Source organism: Bubalus kerabau, chromosome 16, assembly GCF_029407905.1.
Source record: "Bubalus kerabau isolate K-KA32 ecotype Philippines breed swamp buffalo chromosome 16, PCC_UOA_SB_1v2, whole genome shotgun sequence".
Lineage (NCBI taxonomy): Eukaryota > Metazoa > Chordata > Mammalia > Artiodactyla > Bovidae > Bubalus > Bubalus kerabau.
In genome coordinates this window covers 75,549,206-75,576,382 of record NC_073639.1, presented here as the reverse complement: position 1 = coordinate 75,576,382, position 27,177 = coordinate 75,549,206, and the positions used below count along the sequence as shown (strand labels likewise).

Genomic DNA, 27,177 nt, shown 5'->3' with positions numbered 1-27,177 from the left:
CGTGCGACTCAGCTGTTGGCAGCCACAGCGTGCCCGACGTGGCTCCACGGCTGTCAGACGCTGCCCGTGACAAGCGGGAGATGGGTCTCCCGGCCCCAGCCCTGAGGACGAGGGGGCCACGACGGCCCTGCGGGTACCTCCTCAGGGCCAGCCCCCAGGCCTCTGCCCCACCTCAGGCCAGGGCGGCAACCTCAGCTCATTGGGAGGGAGAAGAGGGGTCATCCTGACCCCCCAGCCCCGTCAGCGGGCTCTGCAGTGGGCAGGCCACGGACGGACACCCACGTGACGAGGGCCGGTGGCTGCAGCCTGGGCATCTGGGTGGGAGGGAGGCCCTCGCGCATTATAAACCCCCAGTACCACCCAGACTGACTGTGGGTTCTGTCCACCACCTGCCTACGAAACACTCTCAGGGAGAGGCTGGCAGGGACATGCTCCCAGCTTGAGAGCCCTGCTCGACCCCAGGTCACGCCTGAGTAGGAGGAGAAGTGTCGTGGACCCAGACAACCCCCACCTGGCCGCCTCTCAGCTCGAGAGCCAGTATCTGCCGCACCCTTCCAGACCTAAGACCCACCCCCCCACCGGCTCTGGCCCAGGCCAGATCCGCCGTTCGCTTTCCCAAGACGTGACAAGGAACCAAGGAAAACACAGGAGAAAGCAAAGCTCAGAGGATCTGTGTGACATACCAAAGCAACCCCCTAAGGACAGGGGGGCAGGCCGGGGACCCAGAGGTGAGGTGGCGAGAGTGCAGACCAGCGGTCTCTGTGCCAGCAGAGCGAGGGAGCGAGGCCTGGCCGGGGGACAGCCGCAAGCTCCCGGGGCCCCAGGGGCAGGACCCCACCCTGCGTGGAGCACCAGAGGGCACTCAGAGCCCAGCACTGGCCACACTCGCTTTCTCTGCAGCAGCACGGCCCCAGCCAACCCCGGTGCCCAGGCCCCCACGGGGGGAGCAGGACACGGGCCTGGGAACCCTCGCACAGAGACCCCTGTGCGGCCCCGGAGCCCCGCCAAGCTCCCCAGGCCTCTCCCACAGGTGCCGGGAGGGGCAGCCACCTGCCAGGAGCCTCTCGACAAGCAGGGCGCGCTCCCTAGCCTGGCGCGCTCTCGCCTGCGCCACCCCGCAGGGCCTCTGAGGATGCCGCCCTCCCGCCTACCCCGGGGTCATTTCCTGCGCCCGCCGCCCATGACAGGCGCCAGCAGCCCGCAGCCGCGGAAATCAACAAGGCAAAGTACTCACGTTGAAGAAATTGGTCTTGTTCCTCTCGCAGAAGAGCCCCTGTGCCGGCATGTGCTGCAGCTGTTGCCACGGGATACCACTGCCTAGCAACACGTCGCGGGCCCACTGGAGGTTCTGGGGAAGCAAGAAGTAGGTTGGGAGTGAGTGTGTGGGCAGCTCCGGGCACCCACGGGGAGAGGGGCAGTCCCCTCCCTCCAGGCTGCGCCAGCCAAGCGGCAGCGCCCGCAGACAGCCGTCCTGTGGCGCCCACGGCCCTGGCTTGATCACCCGGCTGTGGGTACATTTCCGAGCTGGTCTCACGCCCCACACAGCTGACCTAGGAGAGCGCGGCCGCGGACTGCCTAGGGAGGGCACAGACGGGGATGCCTGGCCCTGCCCAGCTGCGCAAGATGCTGCATGGACCCAGCACCCCACTGTCGGCCGGGGTCCCCCAGCAGCCCAAAGCATCCAGGCTGACTTGTCAGTCTGCAGATGAGAGCCCTAGGCCCAGGGGAGCCGGAGCTACAGGACGCCAGGGGAAGCGAGTTTGTGGGGAGTGGCTCTGTCCACGGCTCAGGCCATGGTTCTCCTGGTGGAAGCAGGGAGGGCGAGGCCTGAACACCAAGCCCTTGAGGGGAGCGCAGACTGGGCTGGTCCGTCAGCCTCCCACAGACAGTTCCTGGGAGCCTGGAGGCTGGCGCATGAGGCCGTGCTGTTAGAAACACTCCTGCTGCCCCCCAAACAGGCTTGCGGGTGCCCGGATCTGCTGGCAGAGCTACACACACGTGCTGGCCCGTGTGGGGGCACCCCGCAGCCCTGAGGAGTAGATCACCCTTTCTGGGCCTCCGCTGCCCACGTGGAGGATGGCGGTGGCCACTGGGCCACTCCTAGGGCCAGGATGCCAGCAGGAAAGCCTCTGTCTGCACACCCACTCCTCCTCCCAGGAGCCGGCCTGCCCTGACCTTGGCGACATGAGCCTCTGGCCTGCCCTGCCCTCCCCCCTGCCAAGCTCTCGGGGAGGTGTCCCTGGGAGGCAGGAGGCTGGGGCGGGCGTGAGGCCAGTGTCTCCCTTGAGTTCCCTCTGTGTGGGGATGCCTCAGGGCTCACAAGGCCGGTCGCACGTCCCTACCTGGTGGGCAGCATGAACTTGCCTGTCCTCACACAGCTGGAGCAGAGAGGCTGTGGGCCCCGCACCCCTCCCCCCAGCCCCTGAGGACCCGGGCAGGCTGCACCAGCTGAGCCTGAGGGGGAGGGCTGGCCCATGCTCAGGGGTCTGAGGCCCCTCCGTCACCTCACGTGGCTCAGGCCCCTCTGCCAGCCTCACTCTCTGTCACTGGGCATAGCCTCTTAGTGACACGCCGGTGGGAGCTGCTGTCAGGGTGCTGCCGCAGCCCAGAGGAGGACCCCAGAAGCGGGCAAGGCTCAGGAAGGCTGGGGGGCGCGGGGAAGGCCCCGCGGTGGAGTATGGGCGGGGTCGGGCCAGGCAGGCCCTCCTCTGTCTGTCCTCACTAGGAGGCCCAGACAAGCCCCTGCTTCTGGATGGGGTGCAGGGAGGGGTCCGGCCATCTCCATGCCCGGCCCAGGCTCGGCTTCTTTCTCTCGGGACATCCGTGACCCAGGAGGGCCAGAGCGGGCAGAGGATGGCAAGAGCAGCCTGGCACAGGGACCCCGCACCACCCAGGGGAGAAGCAGGAAGCCTGCACAGGGAAGCACGCTGCTCGTGGCCTCTGGCCCTGCAGCTCCGTGGGGTCGGCGGGCACCTCCAGGCAGGCAGCACCCAGGCGCCATGCATGGGGGCACCAGCGTCCCGGTGTGGCTTGGGCTGCATCTCCCTCATGGGTCATTGCGTGGGGCGTCTTTTCTGCTGCTGCCTGGCCCTGCGTGTGTCTTCTTGGAGAGACGTCTATTCAGGGCCTTTGCCCATTTTTAAGTTGGGCTGGCTTTTAATCAACGAGTTGTCAGAGCTCTTCGTGTCTCCTGGATACTAGTCTCTTGTCAGATGCGTGATCTGCACATCTCTCTCCCACCCTGCCGATCCTCTTCCCACTTTGGCAGTGTCCTTTGAAGCACAGAAGTTTCCCATTTTGATGGTGTCTGGTTTACTTATCTATTTCCAGTCACCTGTGCTTTTAGCGTTGTATCTATGGAATCATCGCCTAATCCGAGATCATTAAGATTTACGTGTATGTTTTCTTCTAGGAGTCTTGTAGTTTCAACTCTGAAATTGAGGTCTTCAATCCATTTCAAGTTAACTTCTGTACACACTGTGAGGGCATCACCTACTCCATGGACATGGGTCTGAGCAGGCTCTGGGAGTTGGTGACGGACAGGGAGGCTTGGATGGGTCTGAGCAGGCTCTGGAAGTTGGTGACGGACAGGGAGGCCTGGCGTGCTGCAGTCCACGGGGTTGCAGAGAGTCAGACACGACTGAGTGCACAGGCAGGCCTCCAGCTTCACTCTGGCTGTCCAGTTATCCAGCACCGTTTGTTGAGAGGATACTGTCCTTTTCTGCCACGAAAGGACTGTGGCAGCCTCGTTGAACATGTAGCGACCACAGACGCACCCGTGCACTGCTGGACTCCCGACTCGCCTGTGCTGATGTGTGATTGCCCCTGAGAGCAGCGCCACACTGGTTCTCCTTTTAGCTGTGACGCGACACGTAACGCAAACTCCACCAGAGGGACCACTTTCAAGTGAGCAGCTCGCGAAGTCGTGCGTCCACACCGCTGTGCAACCGCGTCTCGAGCCCCCCTGGGACTCTTCGCCTTGCCAATCTGAGCCCCGTCCCCATTCAACACCAGCTCCTGGGACCACACGTGTGTGGAGTTCCACTGGATTTGTTCTTTCTTTGTGTCTGACTAATTTCACTGAGGACATCCGTGTTGGAGCAGGCATCAGAGTGTCCTTTCTTTTTAAGGCTGAATAATAGTCCACCCTGCTTTGATTACTGGAGATTTGCAGTGAGCTCTGACATTGGGACGTGTGAGTTTTCCAGGTCTGTCCTTTTCCAAGACTGTCTGGCTCCAGGAACACATTGTAACCCACTCAGTCCTGATCCCTCGCCGCAGGTGGGGTCCCCGGTTCTCCAGGCGAGCCAGAGGCAGCAGGCTGGTGGAGCCATGCTTCAGCGAGCTCCAGGACCCCTGTGCTGAAAGGTCTTTGAGTGGCCCACGTGGACGGTGGGAACCACAATTTTATGAGTAATGCCACAGCCTAGGACTCAAACTCCTGCCAAGACCAAGCCCTTGGAGAATCATGAGCAGCAAGCACCAGACTCGGGTGCGGTGACCTTCCCCAAGGTGTAGGAGCACCTGGGAGCCTGTGTCCTCAGGCGTGCCCCCCCACCGCAGGCCAGCAGGAGCCGCACCTTGGGGGGCCCCAAGGCAGGAGTCTGGTGTACAGCAAAGCTGACCCTGGGCTGGAGGGCAGCCTTGGGGGATGTCAAGGGTCCCCAGGGACGGACGACTACAGAAGGGCTGGCAGGGCCACAAGCCTGGGTGGTGCCAACACAGAGGAGACGGGCTGTGGTCCTCGGGTGGGGCCCTTGGGCAGGACCCGAGGGGTCTGAGGCTGGCTCCGCTGGGGCCGCTCTGCCCCGGGCAGCCACAGAGCCATAAGCGGGGAGCATGGAGATGCCACTGCCACGCCCAGGCGGGCTCGACAAGGAAACGGACTGCTGCTGAGCCCGCACAGCAGGAAGCGTCTGTTACCCAACAGCTGTGTGGGAGGTGGTCACCGCTGGTCAGAGACAGGCCACCAAGAGCTCTGGCCAGGCCCCAGGACGGCAGGCTGCTCCACCGGGCCCGGCACTCAGCCTGTGAGGCAGTGAGGTGTTTGAAAGCCACCCAGCAAGGCCTCTGTGCAGAGCAAACAGCAGCCTGCGGGGCCCCTGGCTGCTGCAGAAAGGGAAGTCCATCTTGGGGAAGCAGGCCACCAGGCGGGACATGCGGGGACTGAGGAGCCACAGACGTGCGGTATGGCCCCACAGAACAGACAGCTGGGCAGCCTCGTCCCTGCCTCTGGGCCCACGCCCACCCCACGGGCCCCACAGCCCATCAGCCCAGCACAGGGGACCCAAACGACCTGGGCTAATTTGCAGAAGAGCACAGGGCCAACAGTGAGCAGGGACAGGCCCATGGTGAGTATGGGGGGAGGCGCGGTGGAGACGGCTGGGCCCCAGGAGCCGGGCTGCCTGACATCGAGCAGAGGACGTGACCACTGACGGTCACTGTTGTGTGTGCAAATACACACGCGGGGCGGCCTTTGTTTCACACCAGCAGAACTGTGGACAGAGCCCCCGAGTTCTCTAGCTGACATAAGTGTGGTTTCCTGCTTTTCGAAAACCTGCCCAGCAAGGACACAGGCTGAGGAGCCCGCACGGCCCAACCCCAGGCCCAGATTAGAGCCATCTGTGGGATTGTGGAGGCGCCCGGGGCCCCCCGGGGCCTGCGTGGCAGCCCCGCTCTCCCTCCAGCAGCCGGTGACCGCCCCTCCGTTCTCGGGGCATCTCACCCCCCAGGTCCCTTCTCAGCCCTGCTTCTGGAGGAGGTGAGAGCGCTCGCAGGCCCCACAGACTGCTCCTGAGAGGCTTCATTCAAACCCAGGTCTGCCAAGTGCAGAAGGCCCGGGCACGGCCGGGCGCAGCCAGGCGGACAGGGACGCGTAGCGGGGGCCGGGAAAGCCGGAGAGCCCGCAGCCCCCACCAGGCTGCAGTGCCCATGTGCCCTGCCCTGGGGAGCCGGCCTGCCGCACGCACAGCCGCTCCGCACTGCGCCACGCCCCACAGCAGCTGTCAGGGGGCTTCCCGCCACAGCCAGCTCTGCTCAGGCTGTTTCCCCTCCCTGCCTCTTCAGGCCCCCAGCACGGGCCTCTGAGGGGAGCGGCTCCTGAGCCCAGGCCTTACTGAGCGGGGGAGCCAGACAAGAGTGGAGGCCACAGCTGGACCCGGGGGCCACCCTGCCAGCCCCTCGCCCGCCTGGGCAATGCCTTCCCCTCCCTGCAGCCGCCACGGCTCCTCCACCCTCGGGCTCCGAGAGCGGTGCCTTCCTCGAGACACAGCAGCACCGCAGCCTGCCTGGGCCCCACTACTTTCCCTGTGGGACCTGTCATGATGGGACTCGCCTCATCGGCTCACTGGTGTATTGCAGATCTGCCCCGTGTGAATGCAGCTCTGGGGGGCTGTCTCCCCAGCTCCTCCGGGTGAGTGGGGAGCCCAGAAAAGGATGCAGACAGACCCCACTCCCCCCACCAACGCTAAGCGCCCGCACGAGAGGCCTGGTGGGAAGCACGGGAGCCCTTACGTCTGGGGCCCTGCTGCTGAGTCTACACTGTCTGCCTGCCGGAGCTGGAGGAGGCTGCCAGGGGTGCAGAGGGCCAGGAGGTCCACGCAAGCCACGCCCCCTCCCAGCCGCCCCGCCCACGCGAGCCCAGGGCCGCTGCGGGGGCTCACCCTGTGGGTCCTGCTGTGCGTGTAGAGAAAGGCCAGCCTGTAGAGGCTCTTGTAGTGCTGTGGGAAGCGGCCGAGGCAGAGGTGCAGCGAGGCCACGCACTGCTCGGTGAGGAACTGCCGCTGCTCCTCCGCCCCGGCGGGCAGCCCCTGCGGGAATGCCAGCGGCTCCCCGGGCGTATCCGCCCGCTTCCTCCCGTCCCCCGGGGCTGGCCCAGGCATCTGGGGCTTGGCAGGGCCGCCAGCGGGGCCTGGGGCGTCGGCGGCAGGCTTCTGACTGCCCTGCTCGGTGGCCCGGGAGCCTTCGTTGCTCTCTGAGGACTCCTCGGCTTTCCCTGCGTTGAGAACAAGGAGAGCGCGTCACCTCAGCTCTAGAGCCCTCCTCGTGGCCGGCTGCACCGGCGGCAGGAACGCCTCGTGACAGGTGCACAGCGGCACAGGGAGACCCCGCAGCGGGGGCTCTGCCCCCAGGGCCCCCCGAGGCCTCCCGTCTCCTCCCTGACAACACAGGACATCCCAGCTGGGGTGCAGCAGAGGTGGGGCTGCGCGCGGGGTGCCCCTGCAGATGGGGCACAGGCTGTCTGCCTCCAGGTGGTGCAGGGGTGCGAGGACACGGTCCGCAGGGGCAGGCGAGGTGCCTCCACCCAGGGCAGCAGCTCCAGGCTCAGCGCCCCCCACCCCAGTCTCCCTCTCCATCTTAGGGAAAGACCAGAGGCACTCTGCGCCAACCCAGTACACCCACCACCCACGATCAATGCCCCGTCCCTGACCCTTCGGGGTTGTGGTGAGGCCAGCAGGGACAGGTGGCAGGGAGCAGACAGCTGGGGGCCTCCCTAGCATGTATGGCTCTGGCCACATGGCCATACCCACACATAAGCCCCTGAGTCCAGACTGTCCCATCCAGGGCCTGTGTGGCGACTCTGGAGCCAGGCCTGGACCCCAAGGACAGGTTACCACTCTCCCACCAGACAGGCAGCATGGGGGAGCAGATAAGGGTGCAGACTCAGCCCTTTGGACCTCAGGTACTTGTCCAGTAAATGGGAACAGCCAGTGCTTTTCCCAGGGATGTTAGGAGGCTTGGCTGTTGCTGCTGCTATCTGCCAAGCAGCTGTGAGCCCCAGCTGGGCCAGCATGGAAATGGTTTCAAAATCCATGGCTGGCCAACCAGCCTTGGCCTCAGAGCATGGACAGGACTGCCCGCCTGCCTGCAGCCTCCCAGCAAGGCCAGAAGTGGGGCTGACCACTGGCTTCCACAGTGGGGCCCGGGGATTGCAGGAGTCGGGAGCTGGGCAGACCCCAGGGCCAGATCAGGGCCCTGCCAAGAAAGGCGGAGGGGTTCAGACGTGTGAGACGGGACACCATGTGGGCCTGTACGGGCCCAGGGGTCTGACAAGGAGCACGTGTGACACACGGGACACCATGTGGGTCTCCCCGTGGATCTGACAAGGAGCACGTGTGATGCATGGGACACCGTGGGGTCTGCACGGGCCCGGGGATCTGACAAGGAGCACGTGTGAGATGGGACACCATGTGGGTCTGCACAGGCCCGGGGGTCTGACAAGGAGCATGTGTGACGCATGGGACACCGTGGGGTCTGCATGGGCCCGGGGATCTGACAAGGAGCACGTGTGAGATGGGACACCATGTGGGTCTGCACAGGCCCGGGGGTCTGACAAGGAGCACGTGTGATGCATGGGACACTGTGGGGTCTGCACGGGCCCGGGGGTCTGACAAGGAGCACGTGTGACGCATGGGACACTGTGGGGTCTGCACGGGCCCGGGGGTCTGACAAGGAGCACGTGTGACGCATGGGACACTGTGGGGTCTGCACGGGCCCAGGGGTCTGACAAGGAGCACGTGTGAGATGGGACACTGTGGGGTCTGCACGGGCCCGGGGGTCTGACAAGGAGCACGTGTGATGCATGGGACACTGTGGGGTCTGCACGGGCCCAGGGATCTGACAAGGAGTACGTGTGACGCATGGGACACTGTGGGGTCTGCACGGGCCCGGGGATCTGACAAGGAGCACGTGTGAGACGGGACACTGTGGGGTCTGCACGGGTCCGGGGGTCTGACAAGGAGCACATGTGACGCATGGGACACTGTGGGGTCTGCACGGGCCCGGGGGTCTGACAAGGAGCACGTGTGACGCATGGGACACTGTGGGGTCTGCACGGGCCCAGGGATCTGACAAGGAGCACATGTGATGCATGGGACACTGTGGGGTCTGCACGGGCCCGGGGGTCTGACAAGGAGCACATGTGATGCATGGGACACTGTGGGGTCTGCACGGGCCCGGGGGTCTGACAAGGAGTACGTGTGAGACGGGACACTGTGGGGTCTGCACGGGCCCGGGGGTCTGACAAGGACAGCGTCCCCAGTGCTCACCGAGCGTCACGCACCTTCCTGAGATGCTGCGTTGAACTCCACGACCCACAAGCAGGCCTGGGGGTCATTCCCACCCTTCCAGAGAAGCAGCGAGGCCCGGCCTGGGAGTGACTCGGCTGACCGTGGTCCCGGGCACCGGCGGAGGCGCCAGGGCAGAGGCCAGGCCACTCGCAGGACACCTGGCCGACCAGCCGCGCCGAGTCAGGGCTCCGTACCTCTCTCCTCTGTGGCCGCCGGAAGGTCTTTACCAGGCAGTCCTGCTTGGGAGCCAGGAGCGGGCGGCCTCTTCTCTGCGCAGGGCCTCCGGGAGCCCTCCTGGGAGCTGGCGGGCTCGCTGAAGAAGTCCTGGGTGGAGCTGGAGTCCGAGAGCGCCACGGCTGTGCTGTCCTGGCTGCGCTCTGGGGAGGAGGAGAGCAGCGGTGGGTGAGCCGCGCAGTGGGGCCCAGAGGGGCCTCCCCGGGAGCCCCCTGCAGCCACTGCTCACTGCCCGGCCTGCCCCCCTGGAGGCATCGAGCCCCTCCCAGAGGCACCAGTCTCCCAGGGCTTCCTTCCCTGGGGAGCGGTGCTCCGGTGCGTGTCTGACAGCTGGCTCTAAGGGACAAGCGTGCGCTTGTAACATCCTTGGCTCCTGCACCATGAGTGCTCCCGCCGAGGCTGACCGCGAGTTGCCAGTGCGATCCGGCGGAACGTGGGGCTGGGAGGAGACACGTGGTAGTGGCCGTACACCACCGCAGGGCGTTCCTGCCGTAACAGGCACATGTGACCGAGAGGGTCAGGGCTCAGCCCACGCCGTTAGCCAACGTGTGGCGGGTCTGCAGTGACAGTACAGACGCCTGGGCTCGCCCACGGGTGCCTCTCCACCACCTCTCAGCTGCTTGAGGAAGAGAGGGGAGGGGAGACGAGGGGCCCCGCCTGGGGTGCGGGCCACGGCTGGGGGAAGGGCGTGAAGCCCTGGCTGGACCTTCTCCTCAAGGGAGCAAAGCCAAAGGCACCGGGCCGCACAGGGCAGGTGAAGCCCCGCGGGAAACGCCTGCCCTGCACGAGGCCCCGGGCCCCAGTGCTCCCACCGCAAGACGCAGGGACCTGGCCCGCCGGCTAGGCGGCGGCACCCAGACCGCAGAGGACCGGCCAGGCCCAGCCCAGGCCGGCAGGTGCCGACTCCAGGACAAGAACTCCGCTGCAGGGAGAGGGGTGAGGACGCGGAGGAACCCCCCCGAGGGGCACACGGAGGCCGAAGTGAGTGGCAGGCAGAGACGGACCCTGAGAAGCCTTCCGGCCGACCAGCCGGCCCTGAGCAGAAGGCAGTGCCGGTGGAACTGGAGTCCGGGGCGGGGGCCCTGAGGAGGCCCAGTGACGGCAGGGCCCAGCCCCGCCCAGCCTCCACCTCACGCCTGGGAGCACAGACCGAAGCCCGTTCTGGGCACGAACCTCACTCCCTTCAGCGTCTTCTGTCCTACACGTGCTATCCCAAGTCCCCAAGAAATCTAAGACACACACACACACACACACACACACACACACACACACACAAGTAAAAAGAGCACTATCGAGAAACAAAACAATCGACACAACCACGTCAGAGACGCCCTGCTCCTCCTCTCCATGTTTACTTTCTCTAAACTACTGCTGTCCACAGAAGAAGCGCAGCCACGCAGCGTGAGCTGACCGCGCTCGAGGCAAGAGCCTGACGGAGGGGAGAGGCACGCCGCCCACGACGCGGGACCATGTCACCCGAGGACAGACTTCAGTCCCTGAAGACGTCTCAACCCCAGTGCAGATGCTACGTTACTCCATAAAAAGACTTGTGAATAAACCGATCAGAGAAATAAAATACGACCGTCACAAGAGGCTGCAGCTCAGCAGGGACAGGGAAAGGGCCTGAAGCCTGCAGGGCCACCGTCAGACAGCGCCCTGCAGCTCTAGGGAAGACGGGCCTGGGGAGCAAGAGCGTGTGGGTGCTCATGCCCCACCACCGGGAACCAGAGGACATGTGTGTCGCTGCAAAGATGGCCACGACTGGGGACTAAGGGCCCTGGGACAGGTCTTTCCTAACTTCTGTGTGTGTCTAAGAGGGTCAGCGTGAGGCTGCTGAAAATGATCCTGATTTCCAGTGCTACGAAGCAAGCAAGGTTTCACACCAAGAAGCCAGTCAAGCCCCCGTGAGGCCTTTGCAGGGGTTGTGCTGGGGGCTTCCAGGCCCCAGTCCTAAGGCAGGGCCAGACCCAGTGGAGAACCGGGAGACCCACAGGGCTGGACGGGAGGGCCTTCCAGGGAGAGGCACACGGTGGACCCTGGGGACCACCCACCACCCAGGCACCCCTCCCCAAGCTTCAGGGGGAGCCTAGGGCCCAGGGCAAGGGGACAGAGCTGGGGGTGCAGGGAGCAGGGCCCAGCCCGCTGACTCAGGGCGGGCCTTCCCCTGGGGCTCCCTTCAGGCAGGTCCGACTCAGCCCACACCCCCTGGACTCTGAGGACTCCCAGGCCAGCCCAAAAGAGCTCTGGTGACAAGACGCGCGCTCCCTGCTGTGTTCTCTCTGTTCGCTCTGGCAGGATGACTGGAAATGGCCCACGGCCATCCAGTCCATTAGCTGGGCTACATGAAGGCTCAAGGAAAGAACCGTATGCCGGTGTGGTCAGAACTGTGGCCACTCTGGCTGCTGAACCCCAACAGGATGACCCTGTTCTGCTGGCCAGAAAACAACAGGCTTCTAAGCAAAGTCAACCTGAGTGCAGTCAGTATTTTCAGAACTCTTTAAACTGGCAAGGTCTGCCCCGTCAGGCCCTGATGACCACCAGGAAAGGACTCATCCACTGGGAGCAGGGCTGGCCATGGAACGGGGCCCCCCATACAGGCCCAGGAGACTGGACAGATGCCCCGGAGAAGAAACACCAGGAACCCACTCCACACTCCCAAGAAAGGCAGCAGCAGCCTCCCCTCAGGGTCTCTCTTCTCCCACCTGGTCACTCAGCGTCCGAACACCATGACAAACTTCAAGCTCCATGTCTTTGCTCCCACGGTCCCTCGCCTGAAATGGCCCTCCTCCACGAAGTTCTCCTGATCCACCAAACCCCAGAGGCAGCTCACGACGCTCCCTCGGGGCACCAAGCACTGCCCCAGGGACACGGAGACCCAACCGAGGCCTCATCTAGGCTCCCCCAACGGCGTCCTCTCCTAGGCTGAGCACCAGCAGGCACTCCCCAGACCCCACGAAGAGCTGTGGCCTGAGGACCAGGGAGGGGGAAAGAGGAGGCGCAGGGGAGAGGGGGAGAGGAGGCACAGGGGAGGAGGGGAGAGGAGGCGCAGGGGAGGGGGGGAGAGGAGGCGCAGGGGAGGGGGGGAGAGGAGGCGCAGGGGAGGAGGGGAGAGGAGGCGCAGGGGAGGAGGGGAGAGGAGGCGCAGGGGAGGGGGGGAGAGGAGGCGCAGGGGAGGGGGGGAGAGGAGGCGCAGGGGAGGGGGGGAGAGGAGGCGCGGGGGGGGGGAGAGGAGGCGCAGGGGAGGTGGGGAGAGGAGGCGCAGGGGAGGTGGGGAGAGGAGGCGCAGGGGAGGAGGGGAGAGGAGGCGCAGGGGAGGGGGGGAGAGGAGGAGCAGGGGAGGTGGGGAGAGGAGGCGCAGGGGAGGGGGGGAGAGGAGGCGCAGGGGAGGAGGGGAGAGGAGGCGCAGGGGAGGAGGGGAGAGGAGGCGCAGGGGCCGGCCCTCTCCCAGCCCCCGCCCTCTCCTGACGCTGGGCCCGCCCTGTGGGGATGCAGGAGTGCCCGGGCGCCGTGGGCTGGTCTGTGCCCAGAACACAGCCTGCCCTGCGTCCACCTGTCCTCGAGGACGCTGCCCCGCCCCGCCCGGACACACACCCGGGCCCTGTCCTTGGGAGACCACGCAAGAGTCTGCTGCCTTCGCAGCCTTTCTAAGTGAAAAGCAGCAAGGCGACAGGAGTGTAGACGGTGGGGCCTGCCGGGCAGGCGGGTGGTGCAGGGGGCCGGGGCTGCGGTGCGTCCGGCTAGAGCCGGGACAGAGGGGCCTGCCGGGCAGGCGGGTGGTGCAGGGGGCCGGGGCTGCGGTGCGTCCGGCTGGAGCCGGGACGGAAGCCAAGCGCGTCAGACACACATTCTCCAAACACAGCACAGCGACGCGGAGGCGCCCCGGCCGCGGGCAGCAGGGAGCCGCACCGAGGGCCAGCATGCGTCAGCTCAGTCCCTGAAGCGAGCTGGGGCAGCGCAAGCGGGACGGCCGGGGCAGCGCGCTCAGGGTTAGGGGTGGCACGGGCAATGCTGGCGGAGGCAGTGTGGGCGACCACAGGGACGGGCACAGGTGGACACAACACAGGTGGGGGAATGGCGGCGTGGCAGTGACGATGGATGCTGTGGGGGCTCCCCAAGGGCCCGCACGGCTCACCAACCCCAGGGCTTCTGCTGCACACGGGCCCACAGGCACCCCACAGCCCCCCAGCCCGGCGGTTCCTGCCCTCCTGACCCCCACACCCCCGTCCTGGCTGAGCTTTGCCCTTGGCCAAGTCCTCCCACCCTGGGAGGCCCTCTGTCCACAGCTCATAGACTCACACCTGCTCCTATCCAAGTGGGCCAGGGCGGTGCCCATACCTGGCTCAGGGAGCAGGACTCCCCAAGGGCAGGGCCACAGGCTGCCTGGAGGGCCCACCTGAGGCCCCCGCCCGCTTAGGGACTCCGAGGTGACGTGGAGGAAGTAAGGAGACAGCAAGGGCCCTGGCCAGTCCATGCCAGGGCCGGGCCACTCTGTCAGGCCTACTCCCTGGACCCTGCTGGCAGCGACCCCCCACCAGGGAGACACACACACCTAGCACCCTCGGCCTGCAGGGGCCTCCCAGTGGGGCCTCCCCACTGCCCACCTGAGACCCCAGCCGCCCTTGGCCCTGCCCCAACTAGCCCTATAGCTTCCTGCCCTCAGCCTGCTCCCTCAGAGGGGACAGGACCCACGGCCAAGCCCGCCAGGTGACCGCGAGCACGGGTGCCTGGTGCCACACCTGGGACCCGGCCCGGAGCCACCGCACAGAGCTTCCTGCAGGGACCCGGCCTGGAGCCACCCCACAGAGCTTCCTGCAGGGACCTGGACCTGGCACCCCACCGCAGCATTGGGGAGCACAGGACCTGCTCAGGGCTCTCATCCTGCTGCGTCAAGCCCGTGTCAACAGCCATCTCTGGAAGCACCCCGAAGGTGCCAATGCACTCTGGTGCTGAAATCCTCAACAGCATCTCCCAAGACGGGCAGAGAGAGAGGTGACGCTGCAGGGCTGCGGAGCAGAGGCCCTGCGCTGTCTGTCTGTCCCTCTTGGTCCAGCCGGGGCCCTCGGTCAGCCGTGCGCACCTCCCGCTGCCTGGGAACTGCTTGGTTCCAGGCATTCTCCCCAGGGCTGTGGGCGGGCAGCACAAAGCTCCCCACCCTGGTGTGGGCATTTCAGAGAGCATCCGGGCCTTTGACACTATGCTAAGTGATCATGAAGATGGTGAGCGGTCGTCAAGCCCCCTACACAGACCCTGGCCACGTTCCGGAACCTCTCCCAGTCTCTCCAGGTAAGAGCTGACCCGGCCGCCCTCTGGGGCTGAGGCGGAGGTGTCCTCAGGAGCAGCGCGGCCTGAGGTGGGCCCGGCGCTCAGCGCCCCGTCCAGCGGGCAGCAGGCTGGCCTGCAGGGCTGAGGTGGCCTGCACACGCTTCTGACACCAGGCGCCCAGCACCCGTGGCAGCAGCACCTGTCTGCAGTGCTCTGCCCCTGGCACGCGTGTGCCAGGGCGGGGCACCCGAGCAGTGCTGCCAACCCTGAGGCCGGCCTGGCCCCGAGTCCTCCAGAGAGCACCTGGCAGAAAGGACTTCCCGAGCAGGGACCCGTTTCCAGTGTTTTCTCAGTGTCCTCGAGATGAAAGGTCCCAAGACAGCTCACCCGGAGGTGCAGGGCGGGGAAGGCCCTGCCTGGGGCACGTCTGTGGGGTCGTAGTGGGAGGACAGGCCAGCCAGCTCTGGGTCCGTGCTCCCTGCTCGGGGCGGGCGGGCGAGAGGGCACAGAGACACACAGCACACGCTCAGACCCCCCACGCAGATCCGCACATGCACACCCACAGCCCTGGAGGGGACCCAGCCAGCACGCGCTCCCCTCAGGGCGCAGATGGCAGCCCAGGAGGTCGAGCGCGCCCCGGGCCCTCCTGCGGCTCTGCGGGGCCCTGCCCAGGTCCTGCTGCCCAGGTGGCGCGGGAGCAGGGCTCTGGGCAGCCCCCAGGCCCGCGGGCAGGCCCGCCCTGCATAGGAGGGGGCTCAAGGAGGCCGGCATGCAGGCCTGCGGTGTCAGTGAGGATGCGTGGCCGGCCCCGCCTGCCCGGCCCGCGGGGGAGCCGGCTGATGCCCTGCCAGCGCGTCTGATCCCCGCGGCCTCTCAGGTCCCCCGCCCCCAGTGGGCAAGGTGAGCGCGGGGAGGCCCCCGGGGGCGGGGCAGGTGGCAGCCCTGAGCATGTGGGGAGCAGAGGGTCACAGTGAGTCCATGAGGTTAATGAAGAACGCAACATTGCCCGTGTCACCCCACACCCAGCACCCCCTCACACAACAAAGCGATTCATTGCCCAAAGCGCCCCCCCGGGACTGGCGTGCCGCCCTGGGCTGGCAGGAGGGGGAACAGGGACTGTACCGTCCGGCGTGGCCTGCTGGTGGGGTTTTTTACATTTGACGTAATCGTGGTCAACCGGAGTGGCTGTGTAAGGTGGGGAAGTCAGACCTGGGCCAGAGGAGGGGAGGGGGGCTCCGGGGCCCGGCAGTGTCCCAGCTGAAGAGTGGGAGTCCTCGTCCACCAGGCAGGCCTTCTCCCTGCGGGCCAGAGGGCGGGTGCGTCAGGGTCCATCTCCCCTGAGGCGGGGCCAGTGCCTCTGGTGGCACCCTTCCCCTTGGGTGGCACCGTCCCCTCAGGTGACCCGTCCCCAGGTGGCAACTGTCCCCTCGGGTGGCACCCGTCTCCTTGAGTGACACCGTCCCAGGGCTGGAGGGGTGGCTCGGGCTCCAGCCCTAGCCAGTCATTGCCCAATCTTTACGGCTGCGCCTGCTGCCAGCTCAAGTCTCACAGCAGGTAGACGTCTCCGTGGAAGCACCCACCCCACACCCCCAGCACCTCATGTGACGCCCGGGGCCTGAGGGATCTCATCCTGGTCAGTGTGTGGCCACGCTCACACGTGCACAAGGAAAAGGCCACAGAAAGCAGGGGGCCCAGAGCTCCGCTCGGGAGTAGTACATGCCCACTGGTGGGTAGTGTCTCAGAGTCAGTCCCAGGCCCACTGCGGGGCCGCCAACCCGCCAGCTCCTGTGGGAGCGTGTTTCCACAGAGTACAGGAGCCGGGAGCTGAGTGCGCCCCTGGAGCGTGTGCGGACGCACAGAGCGCGCCCTGGGGACAGCCGGGTAGGTCGCCACGTGCCAGTCCACGCCCACGCCCGCCGGAGCCTGCTACAACTAGCGTCCGTGCGTGTCACTCGTATGATTTTCAAGTCAAAATAAAAAAAGACTTATGATCACACAAAGCCTGTTCCTGCTGTGCCTGGAGGGCCCTTTCTGACGACGATCTCTGGGCACACTGCGGCCCACCTGGGTGACGTCCACACATGTGCCCACCTGTCCCACAAGCTGACAGCACGGAGCCCGGCTGGGCGTGGGCCCAGAGATGGGGCGAGCTGGGCCAGAGCTCCAGGACATGGGCACCGGTGACCCACACCCTGGGGAGGCCCACAGGCAATCACACCACGGCCCCAGCGCCCTGAGCTCCGCAAGGCTTAGAGAGGACCCCTGCCTGGGTCTGGGGCAGGACGCTGCAGTGAGCAGCGTCCACGCAGGCAGAGCTGTGCTGGGAGGTGATGGGGAGGTGCAGGGCACTCAAGCAGCCTCTGCATCTGGGGTTCAACAGAAGGACCCCAGCTGCCACTGGGTGCCTAGGGCCTGGCCTGACTCCTGAGCTCACGACGGCTCAGCAGACCCCGCTCCACCCGGCCGCCAGGAGCACCCCACTCACTTCTCTGAGGCTTTGGGTGCGTTCTTCTCCTCACCCCTGGCAAAGGGCCCTTCTGCAGCCTCCTTCATGAAGCCCACCAGGACCTCCGCACTGACCCCGGAATCTGGCCTCCCCAGGAGCTTCAGGATGGACGCGTGGAGCCGGAAGTACACCTAGGATGACGACGACACGGCGTGAGCAGCACCTCCAGAGGCCGAGCATGGCTGCCTGTCCCCGACCCCCTCCCCGAGGGGTTCATCCAGCACCGCCCTCCGTGCACTCCCCCTCCGGCCCTGGCACCATGGAGAGCGGACCGCGCCTGCATGCGCATCCCTGCACTGCGGCCCGAGAGGAGAGGCCACACCAGAGAGGGGGCTGGGTGCCTGCGGCAGAGGGGGCCTGCCAGGCCCTCCCACTACGTCTCGTCAGGGGAGAAAGACTGGTTACCAAGTGCTGAGCACGTCACTGCGTGTCTGCGTGTTAACAGGAAACGCGCCCAGAAAGTCAAGGACAGGCCCAGCTGGTAACGTAGAGTACTGAGAGCGGGAACGGGACTGCCGGGACTTTCAACTTTTCAGTTTAAACACTTTTCAACAATTAGATTCTTACGGTTTCCTTAACCACTAATGATTGTTAACTTAATAAACAGAAGCAAATACGTAAATACAAAAAAGGGGTAGGCAAGCAGACTCTGCCCCAGATTCCCAGCTGCTTTCTGGGCAGAGGAATGGTGGGGTGGACACGCAGCCTGAAAAGGGCAACGCTGACGAGCCCCAGGCCCCAGGAAGCCAGGAGCCCCCAGGCCTGCACCGTGTCCTTGGAACCCGCCTCGTGGACCACGTGCGCGCCAGGGAGGACCCCGAGCGTGACGCCTGAACCCACACGCACACCCAGGCAGGGCACACAGTCTGCTCGGGAGGAGCATGCAAGCCCGTGACCCGGGGGTCCAGAGGGTCGCAGCTCCTCGGCTCCCCCGTCCCCCAGCTGGGAGCCCCCCGAGCACCCAGGGAGCAGGCTGCAGGTACAAGGGCCTGGAGCTGCAGTGCTGGGGGCTGACGCTCCCCCCGAGAAGGGACGGTGAGCACCCTCGGAGGGGAACGGCCGCTGGAACAGCAGTGCCACGGGGTGGCCGCAGGGCCGCCTCGGGAGCGTGCGCCCGCCCCCGCCCCGGGGCCGGCACAGCCCACCTCCAGGGCCTCCATGGCCAGCTCGGGGGGGTTGTGGTAGTGGATCTTCCTGGGGTAGCGGGCCGCCTCCTCGTGCAGCAGGTGGCTGGCCTGCCGGTAGTGCCGCAGGTACACGGTGGGCGGCTGCTGCTGCTTCTCGGCCACCTTGCCCAGCATGTAGTGGATGAGCCACTCCTCCTCGTCCCCGTCACCCTCGCAGCGCGCCGCCGATGTGAAGCAGTGCCGGGCTGTCTCCAGCATGCTGTCCCGCCGCTCCTCCAACTGCAAGGGACACGCCCGCCCTCATCTGACTGCGGGGTCCGCAACAGCCCTGAGGACGGCCCCTGGACCCCCCAGGGCCCCTTGTCTGACTGCGGGGTCCGCAACAGCCCCGAGGGTGGCCCCCAGACTCCCCAGGGCCCCTCGTCTGACTGTGGGGTCCGCAACAGCCGTGAGGACAGCCCCCGGACCCCCCAGGGCCTCTCATCTAACCGTGGGGTCCTCAACAGCCCTGAAGGTGGCCCCTGGACCCCCCGGGGCCCCTCGTCTGACTGCGGGGTCCTCAACAGCCCTGAGGGAAGCCCCTGGATCTAACTTTGGGACCCCCAATAGCCCTGAGATGGCCCCCAGACCACCCCCCCCGGGCCCTCGTCTGACTCTGGGACCCCCACCAGCCCTGAGATGGCCTCCGGACCCTCCCGGGCCCTCGTCTGACTCTGGGACCCCCACCAGCCCTGAGATGGCCTCCAGACCCCCCACCCCCGGGCCCTCGTCTAACTCTGGGACCCCCACGAGCCCTGAGATGGCCCCCGGACCACCCCACCCCCCGGGCCCTCGTCTGACTCTGGGACCCCCACCAGCCCTCTACAGTCCCTGGGGCAGTCCCCAGGGCTCTACGCTAGCCTCTCCTGCAGGCGTTCCCGCCTCAGTTCGGCTCCCTACGCTGCGCACTCCTCACGGCTCTGCAGGCCTGGGCCGCCCCAACTCAGCGCGCTGCGCAGAGGTCAGGGGAGGCACGAGGCCGAGGCCCTGTGAGCCCGTGTGCTGCTCTGCAGGTGCTGGGGGGTCCTCGGCCTGGCGACAGAGACCTCACTCAAGCGCAAGCTGACAGTGCTCGCCCGGGGCGAGGGTCCCACTGGCTAAGTGTCTGCTGTCTCCAGGCCTCCCTGTGGCCCCACGACCATCAGCAGCCTTGATCACAGACAGTCCACGTGCAGGCCCCTTTGTGCCTGCTCTCCAGGGAAACCTCCCTGAACAAAGATGTCCTGCCACACATGCCTGGATGCACCGTGGAGCTCCTCTGTGTCCCCTCGAGGAGCCACGGGAGCCCCTACAGCACCCACACTACATCCCAGCATGGTGTTGACAATCTTACAAGGACTCAACAAGCCCCTCAGAAGGAAGAGGGAGGAGACAACGGCTCTGCCACGGCCCTGAAGCCTGTGCTGACCAGCGCTCACCCCCCAGCCAGGGCGTGCAGGGAGCAGGCAGCCGGTTGGCAGGGCCTCGGCCCCTCCCCGCCGCCCTCACCTGCTGCACGAGCTCAGCGGGCAGCTCGGGCCTCCACTGCTTCAGCTGGCGTGAGGCGAAGGAGTGCAGGGCGTAGGACATGGTGCCGAACTCGATCCACAGGGACAGGTTGGAGCTGTCAATCTCGAGCGCCCGCCGGAAGCAGCTGAGCACGGGCGTGGCGTGCTTCCAGATGGGCCCGTCGCTCTTCAGCTCGTTGGAGTTCAGCTTGTCTTGGATGCGGCTGGCCCGGGCCAGAGCCATGCCTGCCCAGGAGTCGAACCTGCAGCCACGATGGAGCTCAGCACACTGCTGCCACAGGCAGCCCTGAGCCCGAGACCCACCCCGAGGAGCGTGCAGGGCACAGGTCTCCAGGCCCCCACCAGCGCCCGGGCACTACCCTGACAGGCCAGGCCTGCCACCCTGCTGCCCTCCACTTCCCTGCCTGGAGGGCGGATCCACAGGGCAGCTCCGAGGGGTGCACGGGGCTGTCCTGCAGCTGTGACCTCATGCCCTGCAGCCTCCCTGAGCCTCGGCTTGGGGCAGCTCAGACCCTGAGACCCCCGTCACCCAGCTTCCACCAGCTGTCCCCGGGACCCAGGGCAGGCCCCAGCAGCCAGATGACAGCGAGGGGACCATGTGATGCCCTAGACCCAGCATCCTGAGACCACCCCAGAGGGGCTGTGGGGGAGAACGCAGGGGCCTCTCTGAGATCCGAGGCCACACGTGGGCCCTCAGAGTCCAGCATTCTCAGCGCACAACAGAGAGAAGCAGCGTCCACACGGACACACTGCCCTCCGGTAGCTCAGTCTCCACCCATCCGAGCGGAGCCGTAAAGCTGGCCCCTGGCGTCCCCGGGCCACGCCATGTCCGGGAGCCCGCAGGCTCACAAAGCTCCCTGGCTCTCTCCCGGGCACTTCTGCCCCCTGGGCCTGGGGATGAGGTAAGGGGAGGCCTGAGCGGATGGTGAGCAGCCTTTCTCCCCAGGCGGGGGGAGGGGGCTGGGGGGAGCACGGTGGGCATAGCTGGGGGCCTTCCGCCTGGGCAGCTCCCTCCATACCTGCCACAGCAGCACCCACGGGCCCGCACGCAGCCCAGGGCAGGATCTGCCGCCCTGGTCACCAACACGAGTGTGTGGGACGGACACGGGGTCACAGGGCCCCCAAGGGCTCCTCCAGGCGGCTTCTCCCTCAGCCGTCAGAGGCACATGCCGGCTTCTCCCCTCAGACCCCAGCCGCCCACTCCCTGGCCTGGAGGTCTGACAAGGCAGACCTCCCCATCCCCGAGAACGCCCAGGAAGGCTGCCCACGAGTGCCCCTCAGACCCTTCAGACACAGGTCACCCGCAGAGGGGCCTCTCTCGACCTTGGCCCTCCGAGGCATGGCTGGCTCTCCGCTGGCTCTCAGTCCAGCAAGCCGGACCTCATGACTGAGCTGGCCCTTCGGGAGGGGCAAGCCAGTCCCTGCGTTTCGGGCAGAGGCCACCAGGGCCTGCTCACTGGGAAGAGAGCCTGGGCCTCAGGTATAACCGGTTCGCATGTCAGCACCACCATGGCAGCCCCGCCCCAAAGAAGCAAACAGCCACGATGAGAGACGTGGCCTTGGAGGAAGCAGGTGTCCAGCCGACTCCCCAGGGCTGGGGGCCGGGACCAGGAGCGGAGGCTGCGCCCAAGCAGGCTGGAGCCAGGCAGCCCCCACCACCGCGGGCCAGGAGCAGAAGGCCCCCCGGGACCAGGGAAGAGGGCTCCGTGCCCTCGCCTTTCTGCTTCTGGGGCCCGGCGCGGTGGCAGGGGCACCCCGCCCGGCCCAGCCCTCCCGCAGCCAGCTGCTCACCTGTCGGGGCAGACACAGATGTCGTGCATGTAGAACTTGACGGCCTTGGACTGCTCCTTGTTCTTGAAGTGGTAATCGGCCAGGAGGTAGTAGAGCTCGTTGACCACTGGAGGGGAGGGATCGGCCCCTTCGGGGAGGCAGGGCACCTGGCAGGCGAGAGGGCAAGCATGAGGGGCTGAGGCGCACAGGCGCTGCGGTGCGGGAGACGGGCCCCGGCCGGCAACCACCCCGACCTCGACAGAGGTGCCCTCGATGTAGGCGGACACTCTGTCCAGGCTCAGGGCAGGCCGCGCGGTGCGGGGCACGATGCCGGCGATCCTCCTCAGGAGGTTGGCCAGGTCGGCGGACACGGTGCTGGTCTTGTAGCTGTCAAACTCGGGAAGGGCCTTGGGCTTGAAGTACTCGAACATGAAGAGGGCATCCTCCCACAGCAGGTCGACCTGCAGGCAGACAGAGGCGGTCGGGGCGCAGTCCGGGGCGTGCACGGTGAGAGCGCCTCACGCAAACACTCGGTGGCCCCTGGCAACAAGGTCGCCACGCACGGGAGAGCCGGAAGCTACACCCGTGCACTTGAAGCTCCGGCTCGCGGACGGCGATCCCCACACCCACACGCGTGACAGGGAACATGGGCCAACATGAGCCTGGCCTCCATAGAGACAGGCGCCCGGACTGAGGGCTCCCTCTGTGAGTCCACACGGCCGCAGTGGAGGGCAGTCACCTGGCTGCCAAATACTGAGCAAGGGCTTTCTCTGGGCCGGAGCAGTTTGCACAGCGAAGGGGTCACAGCAGGACTGTGCCCACAGGAGCACGCACTTCGGGGGTGGGCTCCCTCAGATCAAAGCGTCACCGACTGTGTTCAGGGGCCATGAGCTAACACCCACCTGCAGTCTGAAAACCCAACACCAAACGAATGGAAACTCTCTAAGGAATTATCTATATGACTCCAACTAGGGGGAAAAAATCTACTGAAGAACTGCCACGCTGCTGCGTTTCTGGATGATCAGTTCAGAGTCACGCACCCGGTTCCTGCAAGGACACCCTTCCTTTGCTGGGCCTGCTGCCCTGACGCCGCAGCCCCTCACCTGCGGGGCCGAGTGCTCCTCCAGGTACCGGGCCTTGCTCTTCTTGCTGGGGTGGCTGTACAGGCAGTAGAAGCACTGCTCCAGGGCCGTCTCCAGCTCCTCCTTGTACGGGTGGGCGTCCTCGGGGGTGGGTGCAGCCAGCTCCTTCTGGAGGACGCGCACCTAGCAGGCAGGCAGGGGGGGAAGAGGCGCCTGGGGAGGCCCGCCAGCCCTGGGGCCGCTCCACCGGGCCTGAGGAGGGCCCGCCCAGCCTCCTGCTGCCGGTACCCAGGCGGCTTCTGGCCACACTCGTTCACGTCGCCATTTGCCTACCCCCCGGGCATCTACACGAGCACCATTTCATGCTGGGCACCGTCCAGGCTGACGGTGGACACCGTCCCTGCCTGTGGGACCCTCAGACTGCCCCAGAGGGGTGTGAATTAGAGAGTAAGTCACGCGGCAGACGTCCTGTTAGGGCCGGGGGCCCTGAGGCAGACACCAGTAAGGCCTCAGAGGAGGCGATCGCAGCAGCCGATGGGTGAGTGTGGAGGCGGAGCCACAGCCAGCGTTGTGCCCTGCTGTTAGCAAACGAAGCCCTCTTCAACTATCCGTGGCATTTTCCACCCAGACTAGAAATACAAAGCGAGTCTCCACAGGCAACCCACTCCAGAACTCTTGCCTGGCACGTCCCGGGGACGGGGGGCCTGGCGGGCTGCGGTCCGTGGGGCCGCACGGAGTCGGGCAAGACTGAGCGCCTTAGCAGCAGCGGCAGGCACAGTACAGACCGGATCCTCTAAATGTAACTCAGTAAAGTTAGAAATGGGTTACACGAAGACAGCAAATATCAAAACTTATGGCATGCAGCTAAAAATGTACTTGGGGAAAACCAATAATCTTTACCACAGGTGTATTAGAACGTGATCGACATAAGCATTTACTTCAGTAAGTTAAAAAAAGCAGAGCAAATCCACACACGGTAAAAAGTAACGAATATTAGAGTGCGACTTAACGACCCAGAAAGCAAAGAGAAAGCAGGCTGACAGCTGGTTAATACTGGTTAGCCAACAGCTGGTCTAGGTGAAGAAACTGATTTCAACCAAGCGCCTGCAAGACTTGTCAACAAAGGACGAGGAGGCGCAGATGAGGACACTGGTGGTGACAAAGGGGAGGACTGGGGCGCCGCCGCCGAGGCGCTCAGTCGTGTCCGACTCCGTGCGACCCCACAGATGGCAGCCCACCAGGCTCCCCGTCCCTGGGACTCTCCAGGCAGGAACACTGGAGTGGGTTGCCATTGCCTTCTCCAATGCATGAAAGTGAACAGTGAAAGTGAAGTCGCTCAGTCGTGTCCGACTCCGTGCGACCCCACAGACGGCAGCCCACCAGGCTCCCTGTCCCCGGGACTCTCCAGGCAGGAACACTGGAGTGGGGAGGGGCACTGCAGAGGCTGTAAAATCCGAAGCAAACACCTGAACAATTTCATGCTTACGTGAACCCTACTCCGAAAAACAGAACTGACTTTAGAATGAATGAATTCAGACTTTAGTCTGAATGAATCTATAATCACCAAAGAAACAGAGTCAACAAGTTTAAGCGTTACTGAGAGAGAGAGAGAGGCGGAGAGGGCAGAGAGCCACACAGGACGTGCACGCACGTTGCAGAGCGGGGCTGACGGCGGCGGGGGTGGCACTTACGTAGAACCGCAGCAGGGCCCCGTCCGAGTTACAGCACCAGGCCCGCCGGCCCAGGTACTCGTGCGCCGTGTTGAGCAGCATGAGGGACGAGGGGAGCATGGGCGGTTCGGCCGACGCTAGGGAGAGACCGGGCGACGGGGTGTCAGCGTGCACACAGCGGGGAGCAGCGGGCCCCCACCCCGTCTACCAAGGGCCCCCACAGTGGCCCCCTGCTTGCCCCACTTTCCTTTCTCATCTTTTTCTTTTTACATCAGTGATGACGCGTCTGGCTTTACTACCCTAGAAGGCGCTTATCATAAAGCAGCTCAGCTCACACGGGGAGGTGTACAGCAGGGAGGGCCCATCCCCAGGCGGCAGGGCGCCCCGCCCGCTGGCCCCGGCCATAACCGGGCTGACATCTGGTGAACATCCCGGGAAGCATCTCTCCATGCGCGTGTGAGGCACTTTGAAAGACACAGGTAAGTCATGTACAACGATAGAGCCCATACTGCACACACCACTGCTTAACTTCCAAACCCTCACATTTAGGTCTACTTAACGGTCACAGAAGGAGAAAGAGCAACCAAGTCGTGGTTAACGCCCGTGCACGCTGGCACTGTCGCCAGCTGCTCTAGACTCCTGGTGCTTCAGACTCTGAGCTGTAACCGTCGGCTCAGGACACAGAGTACTAGAGCGAGCCCCACCCAGCAGAACCAGGCTCCTTCACGACACCTGTGTCAGACTTTTTATTACTGGCCAGTCTCAGCCAAAAAAGCTTTGAAAAGCACTGTTTAAAAAAGTCAGAACACGAGGAAGTTCAAGCCCTCTGGTTGCTCGAGCCCTTTACACCCGTCTCCACTTGCAGCAGCATCGAGCAGCTGCCACCTGGGTCGGTGGCGGCTTGTCCCAGCTCCGTCTGCAGGCTCCTGCACGCTGCTCCGGTGCTGCCCGGGATAACGCAGACGTCCCGCTCTGCGCCTGCTCAGCCTGGCTGCTGGCTCCCTCCCGACGCACGTTCCCTCCCAGCGCTCTCCCTTCCTGCCTCCCGCTGGATTACTGACTGTCCTCCAGCCATGCTCCTGAGACGCCCTCAAGGAGCTGGAGTCCGCTGTGATTACAAACGACCCGGCTGCGTGCCTCGGCCCACACGTGCCTGCCATGAGAACCACGTCGACACACGGATGCCACTCCGATGGCACTGAACCGTGCCAGGGGAAAATCTGAAACAAGCCTCGTTTTAACTGCTTCTTCAGTTTAGAAACCTAACATGCCTTTGGCCTCGAAAGACCCCCTTCGCCACGATGGACCTGGATATAGACTGCTGTGTATCAGCCTTTCGGGGACACACCACATGCTTCCAACCTGCAGGCTCGGCACTAAAGCTACAACTCAGGGACCTCTTCTTGTACTTGACGCAGGGTTCTCTGCGGCCGCGGGGGCTCCCTCACCCCCACACCGGACCACCTCTGTCCTCCACATCTTCCACCTTCTCCAGCACCGTGAGCTCTCCACCGCCCACCACGGGTCGGGTCGTATGCTCCTGGCTGTTCTGGTTTACACGGGCAGCCAGCCCACTGGGATCCCTGTCTCCCTGCCCACTCGTTCAAGGTGTATGGCATTGGACTGTCTTCCTTTCCTTGTTTGCTTATTGGCAGTTTTTAAAAAATACTATATTGTGTTTACATAATTAACAGGAGACTCTTAATCCACAAAACTTTTTGTATTATTTTCATAAAAAAATAATGCATGTTTATAGGTATAAACCTTAATTTTTTTTCACCATTAGAACTCTTTTTGAAAACATAGAGGCTCTATTTGTCAAGAGTTCTAAAGATATCTGTTCTAAAAATTTATCCAAAAACGTCCATTTAGCAGAAGCAAAAAGGTGCGCATGAGGTGCCGCCTGCAGCACGGCCCAGGAGACAGCAGCACCGCCGGCCTGCGGGCCGGGCCAAGCAGCGTGCTCCTGGCCTGCAGACGGGCGGGCGCCTTCCTCGGCCTGGCGCCTCCCCAAGCCTGCCCACACGCCCGGCTCTCCGGGGGCCCTGCCCAGCCACCCCACGGCTGCGTGTCCCCACTGCCCGGCCATCCACCAGGCCTCAGACAGGGCTCTGTGGGTGCTGCTGGTGGTCCTGCTTCTCCCCCCGACCATGAACCGTCAGGCCCAGAAGTTCTCCTTCACAGAGGCCTGACAAGTAGAGAGCCGCTGACAGACAGCTGAGGAGTGCAGCCCTCCGAGCAGGAGAGCACGTGGGCTCCATGGGCGCCACGACATGGCTGACCGCACTGACCGCGCACTTGGCTGACCCGGCAAGGGACTAGCGAAAACCCCCAATAAATGAGTTTCGAGTTGGCTGAATAAACACATAAATATGTGTGTGGTAATCACAGCCATGTAAAAATCATGTGTACCTTCATCAAGTTTATACTGAAAATGAAGACAACCGAAGGATAAAGTCCATCTGGTAGAGGTATGGACACTCTTGGCCGAACGCCCCTGAGCCACTGTTCTGCTCTCGTCTCGGCCTCTGAGCACAGGTCCACAGGTGCTGCCCAGGCTCCAGCGCCAGCCTGGGAAGGCCCGCTCGCCCCGCAGGCCCACCCGGGCGCCGCCGCTGGAGCCGGCCCAGCCCGCGCGGCGGCTCCGACGCTGCTGCTCCGGCTGCCCTCCGGCGACTGAGACGTGCCACTGTCCCCAGAGCGGGCGAGGCTGCCTGAGTGGCCTGCGGTCACAGCCGCGCGGTGGAGCCTGTGCCCACCTGCCCTGGGCCGCCCAGGCCCCCAGCCAGGAGCGGCCGGGGGCTCGAGGCCCCGGGGCCCCACTCCGCATGGGGCTCGCCCCCTGCACTCGACGGGAAGCAGGGCGCGCTCCGTGGCCCCGCCCGGCCACCCGGTCCGTGCAGACGCTGCC

The 27,177-nt window shown here is 65.0% G+C and overlaps 1 protein-coding gene across 3 annotated transcripts in view; it reads right to left on the bottom strand.

The window, feature by feature from the left end:
- CABIN1 (calcineurin binding protein 1) overlaps positions 1 to 27,177 on the bottom strand; it is a 71,661-nt gene that overhangs the window by 23,034 nt on the left and 21,450 nt on the right. For all 3 annotated transcript variants that reach the window (XM_055549704.1, XM_055549705.1, XM_055549706.1), the window contains exons 19-29: positions 24,288 to 24,403; positions 22,618 to 22,779; positions 21,769 to 21,975; positions 21,536 to 21,681; positions 19,725 to 19,986; positions 18,216 to 18,476; positions 17,050 to 17,201; positions 15,687 to 15,862; positions 9,263 to 9,445; positions 6,663 to 6,994; positions 1,235 to 1,348 (exon numbers count right to left, since the gene is read on the bottom strand). In XM_055549704.1, coding sequence (XP_055405679.1) covers positions 1,235 to 1,348; positions 6,663 to 6,994; positions 9,263 to 9,445; positions 15,687 to 15,862; positions 17,050 to 17,201; positions 18,216 to 18,476; positions 19,725 to 19,986; positions 21,536 to 21,681; positions 21,769 to 21,975; positions 22,618 to 22,779; positions 24,288 to 24,403 — 2,111 coding nt within the window. The remainder of the gene's footprint in view (positions 1 to 1,234; positions 1,349 to 6,662; positions 6,995 to 9,262; positions 9,446 to 15,686; positions 15,863 to 17,049; positions 17,202 to 18,215; positions 18,477 to 19,724; positions 19,987 to 21,535; positions 21,682 to 21,768; positions 21,976 to 22,617; positions 22,780 to 24,287; positions 24,404 to 27,177) is intronic.